General features: G+C 34.9%; 1 protein-coding gene across 2 annotated transcripts in view; it reads left to right on the top strand.

The window, feature by feature from the left end:
* Positions 1-18,918, top strand: part of GAS2 (growth arrest specific 2) — a gene marked incomplete at both ends in the record, with an annotated part of 114,337 nt that overhangs the window by 48,122 nt on the left and 47,297 nt on the right. For both annotated transcript variants that reach the window (XM_084255407.1, XM_084255406.1), the window contains 2 exons: positions 3,881-3,944; positions 13,515-13,656. In XM_084255407.1, coding sequence (XP_084111533.1) covers positions 3,881-3,944; positions 13,515-13,656 — 206 coding nt within the window. The remainder of the gene's footprint in view (positions 1-3,880; positions 3,945-13,514; positions 13,657-18,918) is intronic.

Raw genomic sequence — 18,918 nt, 5'->3', positions numbered from 1 at the left:
AGTCTGTGACATTGACACTACCCTGGCTTTTTCGCTGAAGGCCTCATTTTCTATTCCTGGAGCTAGCAGCATTCCATTTGACATTTGATGCCCAGGAGATTTTTATAGAATCTAGGTTAGAAGACTGAATCTCTTGCCACATATTTCTGAATACGGATCTGTGTTACTTTTTCCAGAGGTCATCCGCATTTTACTTTACTTTGAAATGGCTTTGATAATTTAAAAGGATGCCTCAAATGATAAAAATTTTGTATAGTAATCACAAGTGATGAGAGCTTTTCACTTTGTTTTAAAGAAATTTTTTTCACATGAAAGAAAGCAATACTAATCCCCTCTTATATCTTAAACTTAAAGCAAAAAAATTAATGTTACAATGATAGAGGGAAAAAAAGTTTCCTACTCCAAACTGCAGTAGAAGTTTCCTTATGTTTTTGCAAAGATGAATCAGTAAATATGTTTGGAATAATTATTACATAACACTTAATATAAAGGTTTTAGTTCAAGTACAGTATATTAAAGTTGCCTTTCTAAATATCCTAACAAATGCATCATTCAGTTATTTGAGCTTCTAAAATATGTTAACACATAATCAGCTTAGTTTATTGAAAATGAACTCACCTAAATTATTCTCTTCTCCTAGACAGAGGAAAATTGAAAACTATTATTTGACAAATTACATCATCCTTATATAATTATTGCTAAATTATTATACTTGGCACAAACTCATCACAGCTATAGGATATTTGCCAACATACACCGGCAAATTGACTTATTTAACCTTAATCAAATTAACTTAATTTGATTGAGTGTGTAATTAACTATCCCAGATAAAATATAAATGGTAAAATATTCAAATACACTTGTTCTAATACAATGACTCTGAATTACATATATACTTTTATATGAAATATTTTGTTCAATTGTCACAGAAATAATGTTTCACAAGAAATAATATCTACTATTGTTTTTTCTCAGGAAGCATTTTATAGGAGAATAACCTACCCAAATAATAAAACTTGTAAATGTTGGAGATCTAATATACAACATCCAGATTTTTGTAGCTCAAATCCCATGGCAATTATATTTTTTCCATCTATTAAGTTTGATTAGACTCTATCTTGGTGCAAAAACCAGTCACCTTGGATATAATGTGATTTTGCTTAAAAGCTATTGAATTTAAGTTTGTAGCTATAAGGTAAGAGTATTTGCTGTTATATTAAATAAACATTTACATAATTAAAATTACATTTCTAAAGATGTTAGGAAAGATTTTCATCTTTATTTAGTTTTTAATTATCACAGAATTGTCATCTTCTATAGTGTATCGAGATATAATAGTTCATAATTACTGTATTATAGATATTGTGAAAAATTATACTTCTCTATATACTTATTCATTGCTTATGAGTCATCAAACATTGATTTTTTTTTTTTTTTGATATGATGGAATAACCTTAATATACCTGACCCTGGAAAAGTCATTAACATGTGAAATAATGCTGTAGGTATGTTTTGAAGCTATGTTTTTGCTTTATAAAAGCTATTTTTAAGAAAACTGAGAAATAAAACATTACCTTTTTATTAGCATTTCCTAAAAAACGATGTCGAGGAAAGATTTGTTTTTAAATTTTATAGGCTGATTCTTTTGAGCATGTAAAATAAAGAGTCATGCCGTTATGTTCCAATTTGTCATTTGATTTGCTCATAAATCCATGATAGATTTGACATGCAAAAGCTGTTTTAAATTAATAGCTCAGTTGAGAAAGCAAAAAACACAATAATGATGCCTCCTACATATTACATTGTCTGTCTTGTATTATCCACATACTGCTTATCTTCAGGGTGAATTTTATTGTCCATAAAATTTATCTGTTTATTTCCTATACTTATATAGTCCTCAAAACATGTTAATAAATTCAATAAGGAATTATTAAAACTGGTTCATTTATAGTTGGTTATTGACTTCTCATCGACATTTGTTCAGCCTATTAACACTTTTCATATTTTGACTCCATCAAGAAATGCATGAGGTTGTATACAAGGCTCCTAGAGCTTTAGCCACTTGCTTGACACAGCTTTCACTCAATATGAAAGTATCATCAGGGCCTTAAAAATCTGTCTCTCTTTAGCTTTTTTGTAGTCCTTCCATCCCCACTCCAAACTCCTATTCATTATTTTGCGTCAGGGACAATATGAAAACAAAGTCCAAATCAGATGAAGTTGATCATCTGGACAGCAAGAGTGATTTTCATTTGTTTGCTTCTGTTTTGTGATGTTTGTTGTTGTTCTCTGTTTGAAATTAGTGCCTGTGAGATAATAACAATTCATATATTGCATTGCACTGAAGTTGATTTAATATGACAACAGTTGTGAAGTCAGTATCATTCCAGTCAGAATCAACTAGTGGTACATTTTAAATTGGAGGTAGGAAATAAATATCTTAAGCCCTTTTACTTAAGAGTAATTTTCAGCTTCTCCCATTAGGACTTTGTGAGGACTCACTAAGGTTCAGCTGGAAATAAAATTTGTGTAACCAATAATGGAAAAATTCTATAATTCAGATTTGCTATAACCAATTATATTTTAGTGAGCATTGCTGATGATATTAGGACTTGTTCTAAAAGTTTTAAAAGGTGCCATTTTATAAGGTAATACATTTGTGTCTATTAAAGCTAAATGAAATTAAATGCTTTTACAGTCCAAGTAAATTTTTTTTTCTATTCAAAACACTTTCCTCCAAAATTCCAGACTGGTCTCAGTGGATTGAATACTGCCACTACCATAGTCTTTGGAGAGAAGGAATTAGATGTTTAAGCTAAGGGAATAAAATAATGCTCGTAAATTGAATTGTTGTGAAATTCTATATTTAGGATTAAAATATCTTTCTATTTAAAAATATTCTATTCTTTCTATTTTTAAAAAATGTACTTTTCCATTTTTCTTAGTTTATCAATGAGTTATCAATAAACTAGTTTTCTTATGTAAGGATATTAAGTTTATGTAGAGAATAATCTTAATGTAGTATTTTCCCCAACATCTACTCTCTTAATTAGGGGCTGTACATTATTATAGCATTTTAAAAAATCTTTCATCGTGGTTTAAAAAGTGCATAGTATAAACCCTCAAAGGCTCAACAAATGGAACACTAGTCAACATTTCTGAATCTGTCAAAAGTAATTAGTAAAGCAAAATTATTAAGTAGTCATTTTATGTCAGAATAGAAATCTGAATGCCAAAAGAGTATTCTAATTTTATTTTTTTTTATGGATGAAACTGGCTGCTGGCATATATTGGTGCATATTTATAAAAATCCAGTCAGTTGAAAGTGTTATTTTGTAAATTATCATTTAATCACATTTGATTAGAAGAAGACATTAAGCTTTATGTTCTCATTTCACATTGATACAGAGGATAAATAAGGACTGGTGTATAATTATTCTTGTTCATTGTATTGTCTCTGCTAAAATCACTGGTGAAGCTAGACACGGGAATTTTAAAAATTTAATCTTTGCTCCATAGTCTCCTTTGTGCTGTATATTTTTAAATATCTATTTATAACTATAGTTGCATATGTTTCAAGCATTGACTTACTAATATTAACTAATTGCAAGAAAATAATTTCAGGGTGAGATTTACCCAGGGTAAGATTTCCTGAGACTCATAATTTTTGGAAAGGAAGTTGGGCAAAGAGTTTTGAAAGCTGCTTTAAGACTTTAATAGAGCTTAGTATACTGTGACCACGGGGTACAATGGTTTCTGTGAATGGAAACTAACACTTTTACTGGGAGCATTAGGGGGAGGGCTCATTGACAAGTCTGTTCACTGTAGAGCTGCTTTACATTCCTGTTGTTAAGTTGTCCACCTCTGTCTTGTCTTTCAGTCCTCCACAAGCAACCCAGAGAAGTGTGTCTCTGTTTGCTAGAGCTTGGCCGGATTGCAGCCAGGTAGGTCAAACTACTGTTACTGTCAAGGCATGGACTATTTAACATCTAAGCATTGGGACACTTGCTGGCCTTTTATTGCAATTATTTAACTTGGATTTTGAGAAGCTATTCTTGCAAATAGCGTCAGTACTGACATCTAAAGAGTAGTTGTTCAAACAGATAGCAAATCACCAATATTCTTAATATTATCATCTTGTCAAAACATTTTGCTAATATTCCTTTAATCAAATACATTCCTTTCTACCATTTTTTAGGAAGCGGGGAGACTCTTGTGAATGAAGTTTCCCTGTTGAAAAATCTATTCCCATTACTCTCCCTGTCTTTAACTCTCCCTATCTTTAACAATTTTCTGCCTCCTCTTTTGTTCCATTTTCCTCATTCCTCCCTCCTCCCCCTTCAACATCTCATCCCTCGGCTCTTTTAGTTTCTACTTCTGAGTGGGGGCATAGTTTTTAATAGATTCCCCATGGTGTGATTACAAAAAGAATATTCTTATATAGAGTCATCTTTGGAATATTTTTCATCATAAATGAAAACAAGAAGTAATTGTAGAAATCATAATTGCAGCTAAATAAACAGAGGAAGAGGCTTTATTAGCTGAGCTGACTTACTTTGGTTTTGTGTCTGCTTCTTTATTATCTTGCAAACCATTAAAAAGTTCTTCCGACAGTTCTTTGAAGCCCCCAAAAATAAAAATGAAGATGCAAACATGGGAAGAAGTCTTGAAGCAAAATTAAAATTCAGAATTAATTAGATGTTTTTTCATCCACATCTGGGTATGTTTTATGGTTGAGATAAGTTGAACCTAAAAGATAAAATAAGCTGACTCTGGATTAATTTCTTAAAGAGAAATTTATTTTTAAAAATCAAGGAAAAGTAAATACAAAGTGTGCAGGTCAGCAAATTACAGTGAATAGAAAACTTGCTGCCAATGAGTAGATCTTTTTATTTCATAGAAAATTAACCTGTAATCAGAAGTAACTCTTAAGTTCCTTAAAACATCATTATCAACATAATCTTCACAAACCTCACTACAACGCTGAATGCAAGAAAAATTGCTTTAATTAAAATATATATATTAAATATTTTGAATCTCTGTTCAAGAGGGAGTAAAAATATCAATTCTTGAGATATCTGGAGGTTTTCCTACTCTCTCCTACACCATTCCCACATTTTGTGTGAAGGCCACTGGAAAGGGTCCCCTAAGCTTTCAATCCTATATCTACTCCTCAGGCAAAGTTTGAACTTATACTTGCCCTTCAGTGTTGCCACTTTCTTGGGATCTGAAAAGGAGCAAGATACAGGTACCTATTGCTTCTAGAACTCTGTCAGAACCCTCCCTTACCAGTCCTGGTTCTACTGGCCTGAGAACAAAGCATGGAGCCGAACCATGCAGCCAAAGACTCAGCAGAAATTCTACAAGAATGGGAAAGCTAAAAATATAGGGGGTTAGGGTCTCCCCTGGTTGCGCAAGCAGTTGAGCACTGTGAATGTATCCGCAGCCTCTGCAGTGCTGGTTAGATCCTGGCCAGCCAGCGAGGGTCCCACAAGGTGCAGCGATCCTCTGTTGTGCCCACTGCTCCCCTCAGCGGTGTATTTCAGTAAGTCTGCTGTTCTGTTCCCCACTCTGTCTCTGGTGAATCTTCTCACCTTTCCATGCATCTGGCCTGTACCCTGGTTCTTGCATAAATAAATAAACAAATCTTTAAAAAAAAAATATATATATATATGGTGGGGTAGAAAACATAACATAAAATCTCCATAAATGATCTGCTGTTGCTGAAATGCTGGGTAAAAAGAAATATGGAGAGTCTAGAGTTCCTACTTAACAAATTATGCAGAAAACTTTTTGATAGTTGTTTGTCTTAGTTATACTAGTAGAATAGTAGAATATTCTAAAATGACAGATTCCATTTTGTTGCTTTAATAATCTAAGATTAGGAATCAAATCAGCAACATGATTATGAAAGCTGAAACATAGAGGTAGAAAAAGAGAATTTTACCTCCAGAATTACCTAGGGTTGTCATTTTCCTCTTGTTTATTTTATATCATCTGCCTGTTTTCTGGATTTATTTTATTTTGTGTAACTACTTTATTATATGCATACTCTGCATCAGAAACATATTAACTGTGATGGAAGGCATGCTAACCAATGACAAAATTCCTATAGAAATCACTTTTCCTCCAGCCCTGTCTTGCATAAATTGTTCTTTACTATAATGTATAATGTATGAAACAAATTAAAATCCTGGTTAATGAAGGGGAATAATGGTAGCTTTGTCAGTTTCAAGGTGATGCATCACTTGAAGACTCTTATGTTTTGTTTTTCCCAAATATTTTAAAGTTGTGATTTTGGAGTCCTCCATTTTTTCTGAACTACTCTATTAAGATAACCTGCACATATTTAATATGTACAACTTTATAATGTGGAGATATGTATACATCTGTGAAACCAATAAAACAGTCTATAGTGTAAACATATCCATCACTTCCAAAAGTTTTCTTTGAATTCTTTTATTATTATTATTATTATTATTATCATCATCATCATCATCATCATATCATTGTAATAAGAATGGGTGGCTCCATTTCTAATCACACTTATGACCATTTGATCTGGTGAAAGCAGTGATTTTTCATGTTACAAAAAAATTACTAATTCATAATCACATTACAAAAATATTACTAATTCTACAAAGACATTGTCTAAGGATTTAGATAAACTTTACAATACTCAATTTGTAAAATTTGCTTTTTGCTTTCTCCACCTATGTGAGTTATAGAAAGTATTAAACATTTATACTGAAAGAGAAAAAAAATATGCAAAGAGTTTATTCAGGGTGTTACTTTTGTTGTATGAAGCATAAAATTAAAAATAATTGAATGCCAATCGGATGAACTGTTTTTCTCTATACATATTTGTTTCTCTCTATACATATTTGAAAATATTTTGTTTTAACGGGAGCTGAACTGTGTTTTATAAAGAGCAACCAGTGTACCCAAATCTTACTGTCTTGCCCCTGTGCTGAAAGATATTAGTTAAAGGAAAAGGGAAATTCATCTCTCTGATCTAACTCCTTCATTTTGCTGCAGATATGTTAGACCTATAACTCCTATACATGTTCTTCTTCCTGCCCTCCTCCTCCATGGAGAAGTACATAAATAATTAAGACAACTTGAGTCAAAACTAGAAGTGACTTTGGGGGAGCTCTCAAGAATCACATCATTGATTTTCATCCATAACAGATAAAATTTTACCATAACTAACTCCCCACTATAATCATGTGAGTATTGTATTTTTAAATCACTGGTTTTTATATTAGTTTCTAAACATTTACTTCTCAAAGTTACATAAATGTCAGCTTAAAAGTGTCAACATCACTTTGGAAATGATCCCAAAAAATGTTTCTGAGTCTCTGCCATGTTTTCTGCCTGGGAACACTCAGTGGTGCTTGTTTGGAGCTGTGGGCTGCTCTGAGATGGGAGAATGAGACCACTTATTCTTATTCTCATGAGTAAAACTTCCTTTTGTTTTCAACTAAATAGAGCTATCATCACTGGAGAGTGAAATCTCTCCATTAATATTTCAGAAACTATGTCAGTTTCTGAATGTGAACTATGCTTGCTTGCCTTCTGAAAAGTAAAACACAGCAAAGCAGGTCAGTAAAACCTCTAAGATCTTTTTAATGATAGTGCTTTAATATTCAGTGCTGAAAAAGTCACACACATTCAACATTTACACAAACTGTAAATTTAATGTTATTTTTGATATTTTTGATATTTTGTACTAGGGAAATAATAATCAAACTTCACAGTGGAACTTTTTACATATACTTTTTATGTAAGTCTTTGATGTTGAACAAAACTTACAACCTTTAGAAAGATATATACTTTGTGAATATTTTTCTTAGTCTCCTATTTCAGTCCATGATCTAATGAATATTTACTTCAAAGAAAAAAATATTTTTATACAGGACCTCCAGATGTCTCAAATTGATATTTTATTCCTTGTTGAGTGGAGATTAAATATTATTTAATATATATTTTTTAATTAAAGCAATTTTTCTTGCATTCAGTTTTTATAGTGAAGTAAAATTTGTACCTGATAAGCAGTCTGGGAAGTTTATATTGACTATCATGTTTTAAAGAACTTAGGGTTACTTTTTCTGACTCAGGTTAATGGACTCATAATATTTAAAACACTTGATTCTAAACAGGGGATGGAAGAGCACAAGGGATTATGGTGATGATTCACAGGTGATGTGGTGGTGGGAGAATTATGGGGAGTACACCTGAAGAGAGAAATCAAATACTGTACAATAATGAACAAAGATATAATAAGTAAGTTTAATTAAAAAAAGAAAAAAGAATAAATAAAAAGAAAAAAATGAATAGACTTCTCCTAGCACAGAGCTCTTTACACACAACCTCACAAATGCTAACTGTTCTCATTCCTTTGGAAAAAGGGTTTAAAGAGGCATGTGGAATCAATGGAATTCTTTTTTATTTTGCAAAGAATAAATAAATAAAGCACTTAATTCTGACAGCTAAAAATATCACAGGTTTTGATAGTCTTTGATGTTGATATCTTCCAAATCTGATTCTATCTTTATTTTATTTTTTTTTTTAAAGATTTATTTATTTTTATTTATACAGGCACTGGGTACAGTCAGAAGCGCGGGAGGGTGAGAGAATTCACCAGAGCCAGAGCGGGGAGCAGAGCAGGCAGAAGGACCGAAGTACACTGCTGAGGGGAGCAGCGGGCGGCAGGAGAGGTCTGCGCGCCATGTGGGACCCTCCTCCGGTGGCCGGGGAGCAGCCGGGGATCGAACCGGCGCTGCAGAGGCCGCGGGCAGCTTCGCAACCCGGCGCTCAACCGCTGCACCACCGGGGAGGCCCCTGATTCTATCTTTATTTTGCTTTAAAACAGAATAAATAGTGTAGTAACATATGCCTGAAGAGTGACATCCTATATTTCTTTTTTTTTTTTAAGATTTATTTTTTTTTATTTATACAATAGCTGGGATACAGGTCAGAAGCACAGGAGGGTGAGAGGATTCACCAGAGACAGAGTGGGGAGCAGAACAGGCAGACAGACTGAAAGCACTGCTGAGCAGAGCAGCGAGAGCGACAGGAGAGGTCTGCCACGCCATGTGGGAATCTCCCTGGCTGGCTGGGAATCAAACCAGCACTGCAGAAGCTACGGACAGCTTCACAGCACTGTGCTCAACCCCCTGCGCCACCGTGGAGGCCTACATCCTATATTTCTGAATCATGGGGCAAAAATTATTTTACAAGGATCTAAAAACCATGTTAAAAATGCATTGACAGAATACTTTGTCCCTTATTCAGTTTGAGAGTGACAGTTGTTCTCTTGCCCTCAAAGTTCTAAAATCTAGTACTTGGAAAGTAGAAAACAGTATAAATTTGTGAAAACCTTATGGACAAAATAGAACTGTTCAGTGGCATAGAGTTAATCATGGAAACCAGAATAAAGCAGCCTCTTGGAGAACAGAAAAAAGACCTATTTGGTGACTAAATTGGCCTGCAGGTGCGGGCCCTGAATCCGAGGGGAATTTTGTGATTTACAGCCTGTTGACATCTCCAGACAGACAGGAAGCCAATGAATCGTATTTAAGTGTTCTTTTCAGGACTGGCTGACTGTACTTTAGGCAGCTTGAAGTATTCAAAAGCCAATGTAAGCAGAGATTTGGAGCTTAGTGCTGATTTTCTATATTCAGTGGCATAGCTAATTTTTAGCATTCACAGATAAAGAAAAATCTCCAGGGCAAGTTTTTCTATGCATGTCTTTGTTACCAATTTCATTCAAATTTAGGCAACTTTGTTTGTGACATGGAGTGGAGTCTGCTGTTACTCTAATATGTTTCTTATTATTTTACTTTGTAAAGCAAGCACAAGCTATGCTATCTGTTCCTGAAAGGTGGCAAGAGTCCATCTACAATTAAAGATGAAATCATATTTTCCAATTGACTTGATTTAATCTTTCAAATATGGTGTTTTCACTTATGATTGACTTTTAATTGGCTGTGACTTCTAGTGTGTTAAATTCCTCAAGCCTCACGGCCAGTTTATGTTATTCTCTTAAGAACATTAAACATAACAAAATGGTATACTTTAATGGAACTAAGAATCCAAAGTGGTTTAGATGATTGCCTGCCAAAGTCCATCCTGTGAGTTAGCAGTAACACTGGCTTTAAAACTTCTTTGCTACAGACTGACATTTTTTTCTGACATTCCACAATTCTAGGAAAATCAACTTGAAGAAAGCCTCTAGCAAGTTCTCTTGTAAAGAATACTTGCATGACTAATAATACAAATAATAGTAGGGTGTTACATTATTTCATTTGGTGGTAGAATATATTGAAAAAATTAAAACTTTTACAAAATTTCTTTAATGCTGCAGTTCCCTAGTCAGGTAACCAGTGATGTATCAAATAATCTATCAACAGTGATCTCAGAGTTATGTCAGACTCTGTACTAAGCATGTAATCAATACTGTGTAATCCCTTCTAATGATATTAAAGCACAAGAATTAGAATTTCCAGGGCTTCCTTGGTGGCCTAGGAGTTGGATTGCAGTGCTGTCACCACTGTGACCTGAGTTCGATCCCTGGCCAGGGAGCTAACCCACATGGCGCGGCAGACCTCTCCAGTCTCACCCACTGCTCCCCTTAGCAGTGCATTTCAATAAATCCACCTGCTCTGCTCCCCACTCTGTCCCTGGTGAATCCTCTTACCCCAGCACCTTTGACCTATACCCCAGTTCTTCTACGCAAAAAGAAAAAAAAAAGAATTAGAATTTCCTTTTTACAATGAGGTAAAAGTGAGGCTCAGAAATGTTGTATATCAATAGGCTCAGCTGGCCCAGTCACAGGAAACACATTCCATACCAGTTGCCTTTGTAAGTTTCTTCTTCCTCTTCCCTCCGCTGCCACAGCTGTACTCCACGACAGGTCGTTTTTGTTGCTACTTCCTGATAGAAAACAGACTCCGAGAGGTTAAGGATCTGTTAAATTTAAAGAGTAGTTTAATGGCACAGTTAGTTAAAGTCTACCTCATGGAAGAATGCTAAACCAACCTCCATGTGAGTTTTGTTGGTACTTGTGAACAGAAATGAGATGCTGGATAGAGTTCTGCATAATTAATGAGTATTAGAAATTTAAAAAATACTTGTTTTAGTTTGGGGCATAGCTTAATGTCTTCTAGGAGAATGTCTGAAGTGGGGGGAGAGCATTATGGACTACATTAAATATCTACATATTTTATTAAAACGATAGGCATCTAGAGATCCAAAAACAATGAAACCAAATTTTTCCTGGGAAGTTAAAATTATTATATAAAAGTACAGGATTTTTTTTTCATTCAAACAGTAGCTATTAAGTACCTACTGTGTGCTAGGATCTATGTTAGCTGTGGAGTATGCTGGGAATCTGATAGAGGAGGTATCTACTGTTAGAAAATTTGCTGTCTAGGGCCTCCCTGGTGGTACAGTGGTTGAGCGCTGGACTGCAAAGCCGCCTGCAGCCTCTGCAGCGTGGGTTTGATCCCTGGCCACTGGAGAGGGTCCCACATGGCACTCAGACCTCTGCTGCCACGCCTGCTGCTCCCCTCAGCAGTGTACTTCTGCTCACTGCTCTGGCTCTGGTGAATTCTCTCACCCTCCTGCACTTCTGACTGTACCCAGTGCTTGTATAAATAAATAAATAAATAAATCTTTTTTAAAAAAATTAAAAATTGTCTGTTTCCACTAATTTCCCATGAATTGGATAACATGTATAAAAGGTTAGAAATATGAAATTTGGTACCTATTTCTTTTAGCTAATGATTAATATAACTAAAAATTATTCCATCTCCTGAAAGCAGTTCTCAAAACAGCAATTGTTCAGTTGAATTATGCCAGTTAAAACTGTTTTCTACTGAATTCTAATGATTCCTCAGCTCTCAAAGGGGACCTGATACATGGCATCCAACCCTATCATCTATTTTCTGAAAAAAATGAGAAACAAAAGTAAAAAGAGAGGCAGATGGAATGTCAAATGTCACCTTGATAACCAGTAAGGTCCAAGTTGGTAAACATGCTTAGTATATTAACTGAGCACAGAATTAGGCCAATAACTCTTTAATCATAAGCGAAGATGTATCAGAGTGGGTGTTACTAGGGAGGCCTCCATGTAGGTTGAAGGAGGGTAAACTGAGTCAAGCACACTCAATTTGTTCTTGGATTTACCATTTTGATATATCCCTTCATCTTGTTGGAGCCGAGTGAGTAATGAAGGAGAAAAGCCAGGAATTAAATTAATTCAGTATCCCCTACAAGAACAAAACATCAAAAGCAGGGAAATTCTCCTCCTTGGAAGTGTATCCTGAACACATGTGTGATGATATCTGTTGAAATAGCAAATCATTAGAATAGGACAGTAATCTAAGTTTATACTGAGTAATGTTTTAATATACTTTACACTTTAAAAACACTAGACTTATTGTTAGCGTGTTTATTCTCTGTAGCTTTTTTTAAACTATGTATACTATTGATAACCCATTTTTTTAATCTCCTATTGATTCCCTCTCTTTTCTAACATGTGATTTAACTGATTAAAATGTCAGAGAAAAATGGTATCAGCCTTGAAGTCAGAAAACCTGTAATTGTGTCTTTTTCCTGTTCTTGGCTAATTCTAGCCCTTTTCTAGACCTGTAACTCTTATCTATAAAAAGATGGTGTTTACTAGGTAATCCTTGAGGTCCTTCCCACTCTCAAATTCTGGAATTATCTTTGGCCTCTTCCATCAAGGTGTAATTGTTATATATTGAGTAGTACACAGAAATTTCAAATTAAGCCTAAGAAAAATATGATTTCAGGAAAGAAGAGTGTTAATAACTATCTCTTTCTTTCTTTGAACCTCTATGGCATCTATAATTTACAACACACAATTTTTAAGTGTTATTCTAAATTATTTCTATGCTTCCTCTTCTTCATTTTCCTTCCCAGTAACACTGTACATGCTTCATTATGTTGTTCTTAAGAGCATAACCTAAGATACTATAGCCCCACACTGCATTGTTCTAGGCCTATAGGAAGTATACAATTAGCAGTAAATTTCTTCACATTTAAATCATTTAAGGATGTTTATTTGGGAGGGTTGTGGTTTTCAAACTTGATTCCAACTCTGATTTTCTTTCCATCTTTACAAAGCTTGTGTTCAAAATAGGAACTCAGTGACAACACAAATATCATTAAAGTTAGCAAATCTGAAAGCTGGGGAAATAAATTTTACATTTTTCTTTGTGTTATTAATTCATCAATATATTGTGATAGTTTTATTTACTCTTACCTTGTTATATGTGCTTATATATGTGCATATATATATATATATATAGTAAATGTGTTTTTCACTGCAAAAAAGATGCCAATTTAAGCACATTACAATGCCAGAAAAAGGTTGTTTGAAAAAGTCAGCAATTTGCTCCTCAGGTGTTCACAATCAAATGTGACAAATAGTAGTAAGTGTGTGATTATTAATTATGTATGTGTGGTTTGGTATATTTCAAAAGGTATGGTGTGGAGCCTCCTGGATTGATAAAATTAGAAAAAGAGATTGAACAAGAAGAAACACTTTCTGCCCCTTCTCCTTCACCTTCTCCTTCATCAAAATCTTCTGGAAAAAAGAGTACAGGAAATTTACTGGATGATGCAGTAAGTATACTTGGCCAAATTTCTTACTAGCAATCATTCTTTTTTGAACTTCAAAACTTGTTCTATACAATCTCTTATCAGTCTATATAATATTTTATCAGTCTAATCTTTGCCTAGTTTAACTTCATTGAAATTCATTTTAAAATCCTATGAACGTTTTTGTAATACTGTGATTCATCTTGAGATTCAAAAACTGAGTTAGTTATTTAAAATAGAGTCTCAATTCTGTTGAATAATGTCTAGTATAGGATAAGTCGACATCCAGAAAATTTCTTGAAAACACTTAAGCCTTGTCATTGGTTTACAATTCCTCTTCTCACGCAGAAGAAACCTGAGGCATGAGATCTTGAAGACTGTTAAAGAAGGAAAAGCTAACACACTGCAGAGAAAATAACCAGCCTTTGCAGCCTGCCCACTAGGGGTCAGGATCTATCATTGTTTCTCAAGTGCTCTTGCTATCTCTAAAGCAGGCTGCTTTTGAAAGAAACTGAAGCTTAAAGGTTGGATCATCTGCTGAGGGGAGGAGAGGAGTTTAAATTCCCAATCAGATTTGTCTGACTTTCTGAGGTTGCTGTTCCCTCTACTTAGCAGAGCCTTTGAGCCATAGTCTTTGAAAAACTAGGGAATATTATACCTTCATGAGCACAGAAAATAGATTGAGTATAATAGCAAACAGGATGAATTCAAACTCTCTGACTATCTCTGCTGGTAAGTAGTTCTTGATTATAGTAGTGTGTTTGATTATATGTATGTATTCACCCCCAACACATACGTTTAGAGCAAATGCAAAAAATACCTATGTATCATAGAAAATGGTAACCTCAAAAATATTAAATTGAAATATGTGTCACCTAAGATCTAGCACCAACCATTTGGCTAGTGTGGAATAGATAAGATTGAAAAGCATGGCAGCTCTACATTTGAGAGTTTCCCTCTCTGAGGTCTGAGCTGAAAAGAGCTGGGATAATGGGTGATAATGGCTACTGGGTGCACAAAGACAGATTCCCCATCTTTTGCTTTCCTCCATGTGACACTATACCTTACAGATTTAAATTATCAAAACTGTAATGATATGTCTGGCAGCTTGAGAATTCCCATTATTGCAAAGGGCAGCAAGTTTCATCTCTTAGCCAAAGCTAGTTTAATTTAGTTTTCTTTTGTTTGGTCCACATAAAGACTAGGCGGGGAATTTTAATATAATGCCCCCTAAAATGATTTTTAATTCACTGTTCTTAAGGGTCAATGTTTAATTCTATTCTCAAGAATCAACAATGTGCGTTGCTTGTCATAATATTTCATTTTTATTTTCTACGGAAATTGAATAACATACTGTACTAATAGCAGATAATGATTGGTGCATTTGTATGTTGATGAGAACAATTTTTTCTGCTCTCTCTTTTTGATTAAACTTATATTGGAGTAAGATGTTCCTTTAGTCTTTCCCTTGTGAATGTGTTTCTCTGAGGCTGCTACACCGGATCTTGTTCTTTCTCCCCTCAGCCATCACCTCTCTTCATTTTCTTTAATATATTACAGTCAGAGTTCTGGCCAGTATCATATTTAACCTCCTAATGAATGAATTACTAAATCAAATGAACTATTTTTAGCCCTCAAGTTATGAGACTATTTCTGGTGTTGACAATGTTGAACATTCTGATCTTGAAATTCTTCTCCATAAATGTTATTTTAATAGAATTATCAACCTATGTGCCGTTCAGATTTGATTAAAATTATGAGTTCCCTGTAACATCCAGGGTAAAACCAAACTCACTTGTTTCACATATATCCTCCATATTCTGGTCCACTGAACCTTTCCAGACTTTTTTGCCCTACTCCGCCTCACATTTCAGTGTATCTATTATAAACATGCCTGCTCACCCCAAATTCCTGAGGACATTTTAATACCTTGAGTTTTTCCTCACTTGGCTTTCTTCATCATACTTTGCCTACCCAACTTTTCAGTCCACCTTCAAATACCTTTTTACCTTGTAAAATTCAGACCTATATAGATGTTTTCTTGGCCTGTCTCCTCCCAGGTAAAAGTGACAAATTCTTCCTTGGTACTCCAAGTATTTTTACATATTTAATAAGGTGTTTACCTTATTAGGCATAAATACTATTCTCTTACAGGTGTATTTCTTGTTCTCAAAGACAAGGACCATATTTTATTAGTTTGTATCTAAACAGTACCATGCTTACTGAATAAATTTCCAATAGATGATTAAAGTTAAAGCCTTTCTCTTTTTTCTACTTAATACGGAATGCCCACGCACACTGAAAATATGTACACTTCTCACTTATGCTGTAGCTTTTCAGAGGGAAGAGATTGTTGCCACTTAAAGACATTTACAGGAACCTGGTAGAAGCAGCTAGAAGAGTTCACTTTCTTCTGCAGTTTGTCTCATGTGACCATCTCTCATCCTTGAAAACAGGGGGAAAAGGACAGGAGGGAGAAGGTGGTGAAGCATCTGTGAAAGCATTTGGAAAAGTTTTTCTAACACCCCAGTTCAGAAGAAGTAGAAAGAGATAGATGTCTCTTCAAATAACAAGACAGTTACTCCCTTACTACTAGTCCTTTCAACTGGAAACAATGGAGGGAATTTCAGGAGAGCTTACAACCTCCTTTCAAATTAAGGGGTTTTACCTGAATGTAGGAAATATGCAAAATGGATATTTCTGTACTATTGCCAGGTAGAATGTTGTGTTCTGAAGTCTTTAAGCTAGCATATCTTAATATGTAATCAAACACTAAGACCACCAGGTACCCAGTGGGAATAGAATTCCGTGGGTAGGGCCTCCCTGGTGGTGCAGGCAGTTGAGCGTAGCACCATGAAGCATGAAGCTGTCCGCAGCCTCTGCAGCGCAGGTGTGATCCCGGCTAGCCAGGGAGATGCCCACATGGCGCAGCAGACCTCTCCTGTCTCACCCACTGCTCCCTTCTGCAGTGTATTTCGTCAGTCTGCCTGTTCTGTTCCCTACTCTGTCTCTGGTGAGTCCTCTCACCCTCCCACACATCTGGCCTGTACCCCAGTTCTTGTATGCATAAATAAAATAAATCTTTAAAAAAAAAAAGAATTCCATGGTTAGTTTAGTTTGACTATATGGTTTACTATATCGTCCTTACCTGGAGATTGATTGCAAAGCGCCTTGGCATATCAAAGGCACTAGTGAGGTACATAATAAGATTGTATTTAACCTGAATTTCCCAAATATTTTGACCACAGAAGTCTCTTAGTCTCCTTTATTCTATGTTGTGGAAATTATATTGAAATATTTGCATTCTGTTTACGGAATAATTTTTCCAGTGAAATGTTTTATTTCAAAGAGAGAGAAACCAAAAGAAAGGTGAGTTGAGCCTCATGAATGTCTTAAATCAGGGCCTCATATGTCAAATATAAAAAGGAAATAACTCCACGGCAACTGCTTAACATATATGAGGCATATATAACCACAGGGGAGTCAAAGTTCATTTAATTCAACATTTTCTTTCGAGAGATTAAAAATAGAGATTGCTTGCAAAGTTCCTGTGTTTACTTAATACTTTTGACTATCTCTCCTGGCAAAGTTATTATCTCTACCAACACAAAATTAAACTAAAAAGGCGGCTAAGAATGGATTGTTAAAAGAAGGGGCAAAAAGTAACAGAAAAGAAAAGATAGAATAAAGAAAAAAGATCAAGAGAACAAGAGAAGAAGCAGACCTGTGATAAAAACAACATTGTCCAGTGAACAGTTTCAACCATAATTGCGGTTTTAAAACTGTTTTTTTCACATTTCCCTATTTGATACTTATGGAAATTGAAGAAAATTGAAAAAAAAAAATAAGTGACATGTGTATATCCCCACCTTCTTTAATCCAACTATCATAAAAGAAACACAGTGAATTACATTCACATTAGTTTATTCTCCAGATGTGCTGATAGATGATTCGGCTGTGATGAAACAGTGAGGTCGGATTGAGTTCTCCTGTTTGCATTCCCTTGTGTTGAGCTAGTTCCCACACAATGAGTTGACTGCAGTTCTAAGAAACCTTTCTTACTTTCTTCCTCTTCTCCATCAACTTCCTCGGTCTGGGGATGAGAGATAGTATAATTCTGAGTAATCAGGCTCCTCTTGAAATCCCATTTCATCAGAAAACTGGCTGGGTTCCTAGCCAAAGACAGAACACCTGGCCGACCGACTTATCCAAAGGTAATGTAAGAAGCACAGATGTCATCGGCTCTGTTTACTTAACAATCTATTTCCACTACCCACAGTCTGGCTTTGTCTCGTCTCTTTCTGCCTCCACTTCTCACAAGAATACAAAAAAGCCTTTGATTTTAAAAATAAAGTCCCATTTTGCAAGTGTGGGAATGCATTAGAGAAGGGCAGGCCACTATTAAAACATGGTTTTATGTGTTTTACTGTTTGATACCAATAGTTCCTGGGTTTTCTCTAAATACTTCAAGATGGAAATATTGTCCTCCATAAATACTTTTTCTTAGCATTGGAACCATGCAAACACCAATTTACTATTTGTTTAATTGCTACATAATAGTAAAGCCATACCCAGCATGACCCTAGTAAAGTTTGGGTCATGTATTCTATGAAACTGTCTGATTTTCTTCTGGATGGGCAAAGCCAAGTTTCTCCCTGTCTCCTTTCCATTATAGTTTCTTTTCTCATGGAAACCCTTACTGTAGTAAAAAGGAAAATCTGTAAACCTCTTCAAGCTATGACAGAATGTAAACATAAATTATACGTACACACATTTATATTTTTAAAACATTTTTATAAATACATTTTATAAATACATATATATATAGAGAGAGAAACACTGAAAATAACACCCACATACACACATATTCATTGGTCCCATCACCCCACTCCTACCCCGAGAATGTGTTTCTATATCATGGAAGGAAATGACACTATCATTACTCAGCTTTTGTACTTTTTGTTCCAATGCCACCCTCCCATTCAGGAATATTCCTTCAAAAAAATACCTAGGGACAGAATTCTGTTAATACTGGGGGAGTGGTGTATATATCAATGGACTAAGTATAATATAATGGGAAAAAAATAGAATTCAAAGTCATGGTCCTCATCACTAACAGTGATGTCAGTCAGTTCCTCAGTTTTCAATGAAAGCCATTCACTAAATTTCCTTGAATCCAGTCTTATTTTGTCACAGTGATTTCCCCCATGGCCTACACAGTCAGTGTTCTTATTCATACATTCATTTATTTATTCATTGTGCACTAACTGAACATTGTGCCATTTA

The sequence above is a fragment of the Talpa europaea genome, assembly GCF_964194135.1.
Source record: "Talpa europaea genome assembly, chromosome: 1".
Classification (NCBI taxonomy): domain Eukaryota; kingdom Metazoa; phylum Chordata; class Mammalia; order Eulipotyphla; family Talpidae; genus Talpa; species Talpa europaea.
This window is presented reverse-complemented; position numbering and strand designations above follow the sequence as displayed.